This window comes from Chanos chanos, chromosome 14 (genome assembly GCF_902362185.1).
Source record: "Chanos chanos chromosome 14, fChaCha1.1, whole genome shotgun sequence".
In the NCBI taxonomy this organism is placed as follows: domain Eukaryota; kingdom Metazoa; phylum Chordata; class Actinopteri; order Gonorynchiformes; family Chanidae; genus Chanos; species Chanos chanos.
The window spans coordinates 7,231,012-7,244,297 of record NC_044508.1 but is presented as its reverse complement, the minus strand read 5'-3'; the positions used below and the strand labels follow the sequence as shown (position 1 = coordinate 7,244,297).

Here is a 13,286-nt window from a genome sequence, read left to right as displayed (position 1 = left end):
AGCACTGAAATGTAGACACACGGTAAGTAAACAAACACAGTATGGGAAAGTGCCCAGCATGCTGATTGAAGCGAGCGTGCGAGCGAACGCGCGAGCGAGAGAGAGAGAAGGAGAAAGAGAAAGAGAGAGAGGGAATCATACAAATCTCATTAGTGTCTTCCCCCAGATGGTTAGCTGTTAGCATAATGCTAGAAAGGCCAACCCGCAAATAGCCACACCATGAATTCTTCACATGCGTACATGACATACATCTGTGGCCGCAGCTGGTATTTCCTGTTCTTGCCTTCAAGAGAAACATGGAGCGATAACCAATGACCAGATTCACCAACACAGCAACTCTGAGAGAGACTATCTGACAGGAGCTGTGATGTGCCCTATTGGTAGCCTTTGGACTTTTGGGGAAACTTCAGTGGTGGTCTTTCTGTCCGCTTGCCAAATGAGCATTTTTCTCTTACGTTCTGGGTACCAACAAGCGAAAAAATATCAATTCCAACTTGACCAAGCTCTTCAAATGTCCTTCATGTTGCTGCTAAGAGACGTATTTCCCTCTGTCAGATATCAGATTAGCCCCACAGTGATACCATGGACACATAGCAACGGCTGTATGGACTGGTATTGGACTTACAAAAGTCCCAATCTCAGGGGCCAAGACTGTGTTTACAAGTTTGTGATCTTCTTGCGCCCATGTTCATGAGAAGGGGCTCATATGTGTTTTTGTGTGGGCTTAACACATGTTACATTTGTGATTTATATACAATTACAATATAATGTGTTACTCGTTAATAAAAAAAAAGAGGGAAAAAAAAACCCAGAGTCCCTCACTGGCTCTCTGTGACAGGGCCCCCCTCCAGTACCATTTTCGGACTGTTCGGAATGCCACACGTTCCAGCGCGACACGGATACCCCCAACGCAACACGGTACTGGAACACGACGGGGGTGAGGCAACACCGCCCATGAAGACTGAGTGGTCTTTGGTTTAACGAGAGAGGTTGGCAGGGGAAAAAGGGAAGAGGAGGGATGGGAGGGGTGACGTGGCCGCAGCTGTTACCCATAATTCCTTCTTGTATTTCAGGAGCTCTGGGCACCAGTCTCTGGGCTATAAGGTGATGAAGACTCATGGAAGTCCGGCGGGCACGGGAGTGGACGAGCCGCATCTAGGTCACGGATCTTTCAAATTGTTTCTGAATGATTGGCCAAGCTCCAACTCCCTATCACTATCTTTCCTTGTGTCTTTTTTCCGTCGACGGCCAGATTCAAAAGGCAGTCGGTCGTGATGAAAAATTCGAGCTCAAAGCCCAAGTGAATTTCCCTTGTAAACAAATGAGAAATGGAAGACAGCCATAAGACACTGAAGCATCTGGAGCTACCGACTTCCAGACTCTTCCTTTGCCCTCTGTGCCACTGAGGGCCTCCACCCAAAACTACAGCCCAATCACCCCCACCCCCAACTTCCCCAACTTCCCCAACTTCCCCTGCATGCCAACACCCTCCATCCCTCCCTCCCTCTCTCCCTCCCAAAAAGAGATTGAGACATTGTACAGCCAACACATCAGTAGTATTCTGAGTGTTCTTACAGGTCACTGGCATTTCTGTATGATTCATCCACACAATCCAGCTTCTTATGCTCCACATGTTCTCAGTATTGATTCTGAGTGATGTTGGGCAGAGCATTTGTAACACCACAAAGGAGTCGCAGACCTTGACAGATGTGATTGGGGTGGTGGGGCAGTGGATTGGTGGTATGGGGTGGGGGGGTGGGGCAATGAGTGGGGAGGAGAGGATACAAACACAGAGGAACTGGGGCGACGTCTGAGTTTTGAAAGACCGGCTTTATATACAACAAAAAGATCAAGGGCAGGCAGTAGACTAAAAGCTACAAGCCTTGATATGTTTTCAAATCCCAGTAAATGAGCCTAAGACGGACCGAGAGAACGGCCATCTAAGTGATACATGAACGCAATTTTTTTTGATGGAAACATAATTTTGTAACTTTTTTTCTTTTTTCCACAAATCCTTCCATTGACGAGCAGTCTTGCTTGGTATTTGAGGAGGAGATCATTGGTGGTTTTGATTTTTGCTAGACGTCTTCAGCAGTAACTACATTCCACAGAATCTGTTCTTACCCAAGGTAGGGTGTGTTTAGGGAGTCGGCCTCTGACCGAAGAGAAGGCCAGGACTGAAGTATCAAAAGTTTATATTTAACCCAGACACGGACAGACGGATTCGGGCGCAGTAATTGTGGGTTGGGAAGCAATTCCTTTTTGGGGTTTGGAACAATTTTAAAGCTAATCAGTGGCCAACCATCACCATACAAGGAAAAAACGATGTAGGTCCACATATAACATTTCCTTCACTGTCTTGTGTCAAAAGCGTTTGCATGATTTCAGTTTCCGCTTTAAGACAGAAAGTCAAAGCAGGACAAGCAACATTGCCGGAAACACGTAGAGCGCTAGCAAGTCTGTCAGAATCAACCCTTTGGAACCAGCATTCAACCAACAATCAAAGACCAGAAGCCAATTACGAACAACAACAACAGCAACCGCAATAAGTGAAAACTGTTAGTCTAAGCCCCAAAGGCAACGATTAAAAAAAAAAAAAAAAAATCAGAAACTATATGAATGACACTAAAAGAATAAGAGCAACAACAACGAACGGCGAGCGAGATCTCTCAGTCTTAGCTCCAGAGGCACCGCAAATCCAAAAACATATCAATCAAAGGAAAAATCTCTCCATAAATTTCCACACTATTACAAATGACTCCGGGGGCTTACACCCACCCCAATGCGAAGTGGGAGAGGAACAGCCCAACCAGAGCAGGTGCCCACCGCTGGCCCCTGCCATCCCCTGTGGAGTTTGAGGAGAGGTCTGCAGAGGTGCCGTAGAGTTTTGGTGAGCGCGATCGAACCCCCGGGGTATTCAAGGAATCTCCGTGGCGAGTGAGTCTTTAACAGGGTCAGCACACATTCCACACCCTCCATCTCCATTTTAGGGGCAGGCTAAGTCGCAGTGTCACAGCGGCGTAACCCTAAAGGTGTCAGGTTTAGGTTCGAGAAAAAAGATTTGATGTTTACACGTGAAGACACGCCAACGGTTACGACAGGTGGGAGAGCAGTCACGAAAGAGAAGAAAAGTGGAGAAGGAGAGCCTCTGTCCATTCTCGAGGAGCACTGCGTTAACGGTTAAAAGATTAACAGAGTCGAGTGAAAATGTGTCAGAATGTTTCTCTGTGCCAGCAACATGACAACTAAAATCCGTGAGCTCAGGTCAGGTGGGGCGACCCGAAAACAGTTGTTGGCTGTCTTAAATATGTTTCATATATATGTCAAGTATAGTTTTAAAAAAAAGATTATTTTGAGTGCAACAGCACACCAATAGGGTACACTCTTGACTTCCAGGGCAATACTGCAGTAAGCTTGGCGGGGAAACAGCACTCAAATACAACACACATATACACATGCGCTCTCTCTCTTTCTCCCTCTCAGACACACACAAACACACACACGGACCCTGGCACGTCCACAAAAGACAAGCGCACCTATAAAAGGCCACATTCCTTTGATATCCGAACGGCTTTGCCAAGCAATGAGCCAAGTCAGAAAACAATGGGATCAAATGCCTTGGGGTTTGTGATCACTGATCTTACAAGCATTGGGGAGGCGAGAAAAAAAAAAGGGGGGGGGGGGGTGGACAGTTGTTTCAGCTGCAGTAAATCTTCATTTTTTTGACACCCCCCACCACCACCCCCACTACCACCCCCAAACACACATACACACACCACATCACACACACACAACCATCTCCCCCCTCTCAGATAACCGATTCTTAAGAAGGAACTTTCAACACATCATCTCCAATATTCTAAACGCGATCCTATGTCTCTGTATGGACGACGGATCTTCTGGAACATTCCACGCGAGCATCCTCTCCGCCAGTTATGATCGGTATGCTATTAGCAGGTGTCAGTTCTCGCTGCGTAGATAGACAGGATATGAATTATTATGTTGATGAGCTTATATGGAAAGTAGAGCTGTGCGCTCTACGGGTTACGGAATCGAACACCGTCAGTGCTGTTGGAGAAAAGTTACTTGCTACTGAGGTAAACACTGGTTACACACTACACACCTGGGAACTTGCCTGTCACTTTGAACCCCGTCCGTCACATCGCCCCGAATCAGAAAGTAACGTGAGACTACGTGAGGCAACGTGTGACGCGCATGTTCGTGACCAAAGAGTTCGGGAGAGGGAATGCGTCTTGATCTTCCAGGATTTTAAGCTACATATTAAGGTCAAGTGCCGTCACCTCTGCATTGCACATCCCACAGGACAAGCCGATGAACGGACAAATCAAGTAAAAGGCAAGCCAGGAAACAAACGGAGACCCTAAATAAACAAACAGGCACAGGTATAGAGAGAAAACATTAAAAAATAAACGGAGGGAGACAGAGAGAGAAACGGAGTGCACTGAAAGAGGAGAGGAGACGGCACGAACCTCAACACTGACCTGTTTCACTTCAGCAGGCATCGCCGTAATCTTATCTTCAATCCTCCGTTAGAAGAAAAAATGGAAAGGGGGGGGGGCAGGAAAAATGACAAGAATAATCTCCTCCTGCTTAACGAAAAGTTCGGGTGTTCTCTTTTTTTTCTTCTCTGTTTCTTTAATCTTTTTTTTTTTTTTTTGCGTTACTTAGGTATTCGAGCAGCTTCTGTTAAAACAGTGGCACCGAGGCAGCTCAGTGTGTGAAAGCCATCTTTCCCTGCAGACGCATACATTCACGTATTCCTCTCCTCTCTCTCTCTTGCTCACACTCTCTCTCTCTCTCTGTCTTGCTTTCTCACATGCTCTAAATCCTCTCGCAGAGAGAGAGAGAGGAAAAAACAACCGCCTCCACGTCTGATGAGCGGAGATGCTGAGAAACGTAACGGTGGAATTGTCCGGCAGAAGGATTTGAGAAAAAAAAAAAAGCAGCTCCAGACAGTCCAACAGTAGAACCCAAATCCTTTAGTGTCGCGAGTATCCCGAAAGAGACCAGAAGGAGAGAGAGAGAGGGAGTGCAAAAAAACCCCTGCACATACACACAGACAGTGAGTGAGTGAAAAAAAAAAAAAGTTACCCGACGAGGCAAACAAAACCTTCAGGGGTCGTGTCGGGGGGAGAGAGAGAGAGAGAGAGAGAGAGAGAACAAGGGTGGTGTGTAAGGGAGTGAGGGGGGGGTGAGTGTGTTTGAGTGAGAATGAGCGTGTGTGTGTGTGTGCGTGTGAATAGAATCCTTGCAGACAGACGGCCGTTGCCTGGTGTTGTCAGTGAAGCGGCGTTCTTCTCTCTCTTTCTCTCGGTTCCCCCTCTCCCTCTCTCTCTCTGTAACTCCTCACGCAGCATCTATGCAAATGAGGCCCCGGTCAGGGGAGGGGTCTGATAGACAGACGCAGCTGGAGCACAGAAAGCATGCCTTGGCCCCGCCCTCCCGGCAAACTGAAGAAGGACGGCCCAAAAGGAGGGGGGGGTGGACACTGGCCCCCCAAAACTTTTTTCTTTTTTTTTGTACACACATTCTCTCCTCTCTCCATTCTGCTCTATCTTTTGTCCTTTTGTCCTCCAAGTCTGCTAAATATGAGACAGGGGGGAAAAAAACGAAAAAAAGGAGAAGGATGTGAAAAAAGGAAAAGATTTTCAGACATTATTCTCTGAGCAGCAGTGCAAAAGAATTCTAATCTAATTTTGTGAATATCCTTAAAAACACAAAGAGGGGTGTGTGTGTGTGTGTGTGTGTGTGTGTGCGCGTGTGTATGTGTGCGTGTGTATGTGTGTCTGTGTTTGGGGGGGTACTGCTGGAATGGCCACTTTTCATTGGGGGAGGCAGAGAGGCCCCAGTCGAGAGAGCTTTTTCTGAACCATAATAGAGCTAAAAATATCTAGACACAGTGCAACAGCACAAGAGTACAGCTCCACACAGAGCTCAGTAAATAAGTTTGGCCTCAGTTCCCCGTGTGCTGGTAACAAGCTTTCACCTAGAATTGAGCCTCTCAGATGCTTCTCTATAGACTCTCTCTATGAAAAAAAAAAGAAAAAGATACTAACAGATTTCAACTCTTCAGTTGTCACTCTGCATACTTCATTGATAACACAGCTCTTTTTACTACTGCTGCCAGTGCTGAGCACTCTATGGGCTTTGCCAAGTGGCATTACCGCGTTTAAAAACGGAGGGATAAATAATGAATCAAAAGTAATCAGAGCCATTTGTCATTTGTGCTCTGTCAGCCAACACCAAGGCAACAGACGGTGAGACAGGTTCAAATGTAATGTAGCATCATACTGTCTGACAGACCGGAATCTTCCGCCAAACTGCAATCTGTCTAAATCATGGGAGTGAGAGAGAGAGAGAGACAGACAGACAAAGAGAGAGAAAGAAAGAAAGAAAGAAAGGAATGAAGAAAGTCAAAGAGACAGGTGAGGTGAGAAATAAAAGAGAAATGATGGGAAGAGAGAGAGAAAGCAAGGGAGAGAGAGAGAGAATGAAAGAGAGAGAGAGGGAGAGAGAGAGAGAGCAAGAGAGAGAGAAAGAGGGCCAGAGAGAGAGGGAGAGAGAGAGAGGGAAAGGCGGAGAGAGAGAGGCACTCATCACATACAGTAGGCTGTTTATGCATAAATACATATGCATATACATATACAATGCTTGTGGAGCATGTTATGTAAGAGAATCCATTCAGCCAAGCACTGCAGCACTCTCACACAAACCACATCTAATGACTTTCCTCATTACAAGTTTTCCTCTGCTGAAAAGAAGCAATTCAGCAAGATAAGAAGTTTATATACATCGCATCCAAGAATACACACCACTAACAGTAAATATAGAAACTTCCCACATATATTTCTCTCAATTCAGCTTATCTACAATTTACATAGTCGACATACCATGAACAGTTACGTGCCAAGAAATGACGGAAAATGTGCACCAACAAATTCATCCACAAAAAGAGAGAAAGAGAGAGAGAGATAAAGATTCACCAGGAGCTACAGTATATGTGAAACACATATGAACAGACTCTGCTTTGTATATTCCTCTAAGAACAATGACTGTCAGTCAGCAGAGGTGAAAAATGAGGTTCGTTCAGTTCTAGTAGAACAGAATACAGGAGATTATGGTGATGTCATGAAGACAACATCAGAAGCTTAGAATCATTAGCCTCATTTAAACCGACAGCCGTGTCATTTCTCAGAATAACTGTCGACATCTTCCAGAATATGGGAACATCCTCTCCTTCGGTTATCGTGTTCCTCCTTCAAATCATCCTGTTCTCCGCCTCAGGTCCGCCGAGAGTTTTGATATGAGACGGCAGACGTACTAAAGCGTTCAGAGCCGTAGGAGCCAGCGAGAGAAGTCGATTGGTCCAAACCCGTCTGGTGCCAGTCTAGAGGCCGACAAAAACGCGGACCCAGACAGGCTTCCTTTGTCCTGCGCCATGCAGACGGCCAATGTTTATCAACGCGGCAGAGGCCAGACGCGAACGATGAGTCGTTACATTGTTACATATTTGTGAAAAACGTTGAAGCGGATTGAAGGAATGCACTGTAAATCTGACCACGCTTTACAGTCTCACAAAGAGCGATGCAAACTTCAGCAGAATGCGGCAAAGAAGACAACGAGGTCAAAGGTGACGCAAATAAAAACGAACGCATACCTAGGGGGAGGGGGGGCCGGTGTTATGGGTCACGCAAATGCGCAGCAGGGGGGAAAATAAGATAAGAGTTGGCAGTAAACGCCATACGCTGTACTTCCTGAAAGGGTCACATTTAAATGTTCTAAAAAGGTTAGTAGAATAACAATACTGAGAAGTAACTGAAATAATAAGTGTATTTTTAAATGATAATTAGTGACACATTTTGTGTTAGACTCTCATTTGGTTTTTAACAGACACACCTCGTAAAACCACGACACTCTTCGCTGTAACGTACGAGCACGATAAAACTTTGTCTTTGAAGCTGACGCGGGCGCTTCTTTTCATGTCTGACGGATTTTTGGAATTCCAACTGTTTTCAATTTGAGTCCCAAACTTGAGAGACGACACACACTCTCTCGCTCCCACACAAACACACACATGGCCTGGTTATATATGTACACGGGGGGTCAAAAGGTCAAATTCCTCAAGTCGCAGAGGGGTCTAGTAAAACCGGGGCACCCTTATTTTAAACATATGACCCGTTCAGGGTGTGACAGTGTCTCTCACACAAGGCAACTGCTTCTATCAGCGGTGGGCAATGCACAAACACACACACACACAAATCTGATTCATCTAATCAAGACCCTGTGGAGGCCCCTGGATAATAGATTCCCATTCTGTTCATCAAAGAGAACATTTCCCACCTGCTAGTTTTGACATTTGGACAAAGCATTTTATTGGCTGATAATCACATCCAGACAGATGAGACATGTCTACGTACGCTTTCAATCTCCGGCCTCAGAGCTCCATACAGAAAACGAAAAAAAGCAAGGGTTTTCAGACAACTTTCAGACTTTTCGAGAGCGTTTAATGATTTTAATGGGCCGTGATTAAAACCGAGACGTGGGCGACGGCCAGACGGCCGCAGGGTAAGCAAACGCGAGGGTCGGCCGCGTTTGAGCCGTCTCGCGGGAATGCTAACGGAGCGAAAACGCAAAAGATGGATCCCCTTCCTCACCCAGCTTGAAAAAAAAAAAAAAAAAAAAAAAAAAAAAAAGGAGAGGAACGCGTCTTTTTCTCGACCCCTACGAGAACGTATTCCTGTTGTTCCTCTACGCCGGCCGAGCGGTGAACTGAGTGAAGCAATACGGAGGAGCTTCAGAGGCCTCCACAGACCGTCAGAGTCATCGTAAAGATTCAAAGAGAAAACACACAGTCACAGGGGACTAGGCTGAGGAGTGACTCCCCGACTTTGCATCAGGGCATTTATTGTGTAGACAGGGTCATTGCTACACTGGGTTAAAGACGGTTCATTGCGGGGTGGGGGGGGGGGTTGTTTCTCCTCCTTTCTTTTTTGAAAGATGCGACTTTGGCAGATCTCTGCGTGTGTTTTGGAAAAATTCCATTTAAAGAGAAGTCACGCTCGAACATTCTGGGAGGTAAAACAAACCCAATTTACGCTGAAGGATTCTCGAGAGACTTTCCTTCGTTTAAGGAGGTGTGACAGTTGAAAATTTGAATCGTCTTTCTGCGTGTGTGTGTGTGTGTGTGTGTGTGTGAGTGTGAGAGAGAGAACGAGAGGGAGAGGGAGAGAGAGAGAGAACTAGAGAGAATTAAAAGAGAGAAAGCTGTGAGAAAGACAAAGGAGGAGAAAAGAAAGGCAGAGAGAGAGGGAGGGAGGGTCAATAAACAATGTGAGCTGTTTTCACACCATGGTAATTATATGTTTAGTGGAGGTGAGAATTTTCCTAAATGCCGCTGGGAGGCCTAGGTGGTGCGGGGTAGGGATTGGGGGGGGGGGGGCAGTCGTGGGAGTGTAGGGTTGGACGGGAGGTGTGTGTGACTGAGTGTGGGGGGGCGGGTGGGGGCGACTTGCATTGTTATCAGGTGATTTACGAGACGCTTGAGCTCCCTGAGAGAGAGAGAGAGAGAGAGAGAGAGAGATTGGGGTGTGTGTGTGGGGGGGGGGGGGGTCTTTGTATCCACTGCAGGCATGCGAGGACAGGGGTTAAAGTTTTCTATTACAGTCACAAGGCCAGCTCACGCATGTCACTGCAGACAAACAGATTACAGATTCTTCTGTTATTCTATGACTCACAGTCCTTCTGAACTTTTCCTCACCACACACACAATCTCTGCAATTACTCACCTCTTAGAAAACAGCAAGCCCCCCCCCCCCCCCCCTTTTCACGGCTGCTTTGACCTCTCCTCAAATCCTTTTTTACAAAGTTTGTATCACATCTCCATTTATGCATTCCGCTGATGATTTTCTCCAGAGTGACGCACAGTTCCTAGTTTTTATGCCAAAGGTCATGGGCTTACGGAGAAACCCCTGGGTTAAGTCTCTTATTCAGGTGTTTGGGGTTCGATCTGGAACGTTCCAGTTACGAGGTCTGATGTACGGTTTCCCTTAGCACAGCAGCACGACTGCCAAAACGTTACGCAAGGTAATTTAAATAGACATTTAACCTACGGTTGTCTACCGTTCCAAACCAAGCCTGTGATCTGCATCCATCTCTTAAAAAAGACGTATTCACCAAATCCGTACAGACGCTTATTCCAGACTGTGAGTCTCTGACTATACCATCTGAATTCCATATAAGGTCGAAATGATAAGATAGTGAACCGGGTAATCTGTGTGCATTCAGCCAATGGCATTTGGATGTTTAAAAAAGAAAAAGAAAAAGAAAAAGAAAAAAAAACGTGTTGAACAGAAGTGGGCCGTTAAATGTGGCGTGTTTGAGAGGAGAGGGCAATCTTGTACTAAGACAAGGTCATAGAGTCGATTCAGTTCCCGTGTGGCAATCTGTCAACGTGTGACCTTTTTCTTAAGGAGAATTATAAAGGCGAATGAAAAAAAAAAATCAATTACGTTCAAGCAAAGAGACAGAAAATATGAAGAGCTGAAATAAACATGACCTTTGTCAATGGATAATCCAACTTATAAAGCTGGTATTTGTAAAAAAAAAAAAAAAAAAAAAAAAAAAAACGGAGAGAAAAAGAAAAGACAGAGGTGGTGGTAGAAGGATGTACAGGGTCAGGGCAGAAAGAGGGATGAAAAAAAGAAAATGAGTGAACCGACAGACTTCCTGAAAGCTTGAGCCAATGAGGCAGAACGTCTTTATTTTAGAGGCAAACGGGGCCACTGTCTGAAAAAGTGGCACATCACTTTTACTTAGTGGGAACTTGCTATTCCATTAATCACAAAATGGACCAGGTCTTGAAGCTATACTTTAAATAGCAGAGCGAACCAAACCAGTGAGTACCTACCTACATTTCAGAGCCTGCGAATTAAGGGGGCCTTCTCGCTCAATCATCACGTGAAAGATTAGGTCTTACACGAAAGCCGGCGAGCTCTCTCGCCGAAAAAAAAAAAAAAATCTCACGCTAATATTTCCCACATCACACTTATGAGCAGAGGCGGAAGGAGAGGAAGCTTCCAGAACCTCCTGCCGGAATCAAAAGCACGTTCTGGTGTTTTATTTTTATTTTTTTTATTTATTTATTTCGAACCGGTTCGAATTTCAGTTCCCAGGCCGCTCGTTACCTTCTTTGAGAGTCTTCTGACGCCCTTCCCTTCAATTACTACGCTCAAAGGAACGCGTGAAAGGCAAGAACGTGAGTGCCTTCTGCAGTCAGCCGACTCAGCTCCATCAACACATTTCTCCCCTTCTAAAAATCCATTAGGTAATTGCGTCGGGGCCCTCAGGTCCAATTTTGCGTCTTCATTTATGATCACATCTGTGTATTGCCCGCGATGCGAACGGATGTTAAGTGATAGATTTGCCCCCTGTTCCGGTCAAAATCGACATCAGATGCATGGTGGTCTTTTTGATGGTGTTTGAGGAGACCTTGAAGCCAGACATGTGTTAGGTGCATGACTATGATGTGCGGAGGCGTGAAAAAGAGAGAGAAAATTCCAGAGCTGCGAAAATACACTCGGCATAAAAAAAAGTAAGAGAGAGATAAGAAGCAGTAAATGAATGAATAAAGACGTCACATTACCAAGACCTTAAGTAAGAATAATGCGTACATAGCATACAATAGCAAGGTTCAGTTTGGTTTTATGTGTATAGTCCTTTTTATGAAGGGCATAGCCACAATACAGCATTGCAGGACCCTTGAGTGAAAGAAGCAGTGTTGGAAACAATGAAGAAAATCTTGACAATACCCAAACTCGGAAGCAGAACCCATCCTTTACTGGCTGATTGTAGACGGCATTCAGTTTATTTCATTCAGCTAAACCAAGAGCTATGCATGAGGCTGGAGTGTGTGTTGGGAGGGAGGGAGGGAGGGGGGGCATCTGGTTAACAGCTGACAAACTCAAGAAACCTCAGGAGAGAGATAGAGTCATATGGTTATCTAGACCGTCTGACACCTGACATTAGCAGGCACTGACAGCTGAGAAGAATGCTGCGGTGTTGCCATTGGCGACGAGGGCTTTAGATTGTAAATCAATGTGCAATGAAGGCCGCTGGTATTTTTGGAGAATTACATATGCTTGGTCTGACACGTACATACCTCCAAGAGAGATGAGCCAAAAATATTGAATATCAGTAGAAGTGAATATCAGTAGAAGTGAAACAAATCAGTTGTGTAAGGTGAGAGAATGATGCACTGGGCGGAGACAAATGGGATTGGCTGATTGGTTTGAGAGGATAAGAGGATGAGAGGAAGAGGAAGAAAGAGCATCCTCAAATACAAAAAAAAAAAATTCACAGATGATGAATCACAACACAACAACTGGAGTCACCAACCACAGCACAACGAGGTTGAGCAAGCCAATATGAGGAGGTTGTGTGAAGCTACAAAGCACTAGCACCAAACACTTTGCCAGATCCACAACCGGTCCAAACACAGATGGAGATGAATGACAATGCTAAATATCCAATCAAATCAAGCGGGAGCAGGGGGGTCGGAACAGGCAAGGCAGTCGGGCGAAGCGGGAGGACCGGCTTGTGCTGGTAACGACATTTACCTGCATGACCACCTGTTGCCACGGCAACGGCTGGCTGGCACCCAGCTTAGCCCCGCCCAGCTGGAGGGAGACGTTTCGGCGTTCCTCCTCAAGGGCACGAGTCAGACGCTCGAAACGGGCCTCCTGTTCCTTCACCGAGGCCAGGATACTGGCCGCTGACCTCATGTCATAGTCGTCCATGGCAGTGCCCGATTTTTGGGGTGTACTGATTGTTGGGGCAGGGGTTCAGCAGGAGATAGAGAGAGGGGTCATCAGTTGGGTCAAGAGAACAATCAACTCATTATCAGCACAGATTGGACCTTAAATCTGAAGTTATACATCGATACACGGATGTAACCGAGAGGGTTTAAAATCTAATCTGCAATGTAAACAGAGCTGTTTACACCCTCAATCACTGAAACTGACATTATATTTTTTAGCCTAAGAATTTACGTAAAAAGTAAAATTCCTCCACTCTGACACATCTATTAAGAGTAACGCTTGTACAGCTGCAATCCAACCCAAAACCAAAGCACTGCCACAGTTCACACGCCGTCAGACTACACACTGAATTATAAGGACAGTATTGCTTATGCAGACACAAGTCTCCCAACTCCTACTTTGTAACCAAATGGGAGAAAGAGGGAACAGGAGTGACAGAATTAAAGAGGA

At 45.7% G+C, this 13,286-nt stretch overlaps 1 protein-coding gene across 1 annotated transcript in view; it reads right to left on the bottom strand.

The window, feature by feature from the left end:
* arvcfb (ARVCF delta catenin family member b) overlaps positions 1-12,815 on the bottom strand; it is an 85,839-nt gene extending 73,024 nt beyond the window's left edge. Inside the window, exon 1 of the mRNA XM_030791191.1 lies at positions 12,636-12,815. Coding sequence (XP_030647051.1) covers positions 12,636-12,815 — 180 coding nt within the window. The remainder of the gene's footprint in view (positions 1-12,635) is intronic.
* Between the last annotated feature and the right edge of the window lie 471 nt (positions 12,816-13,286).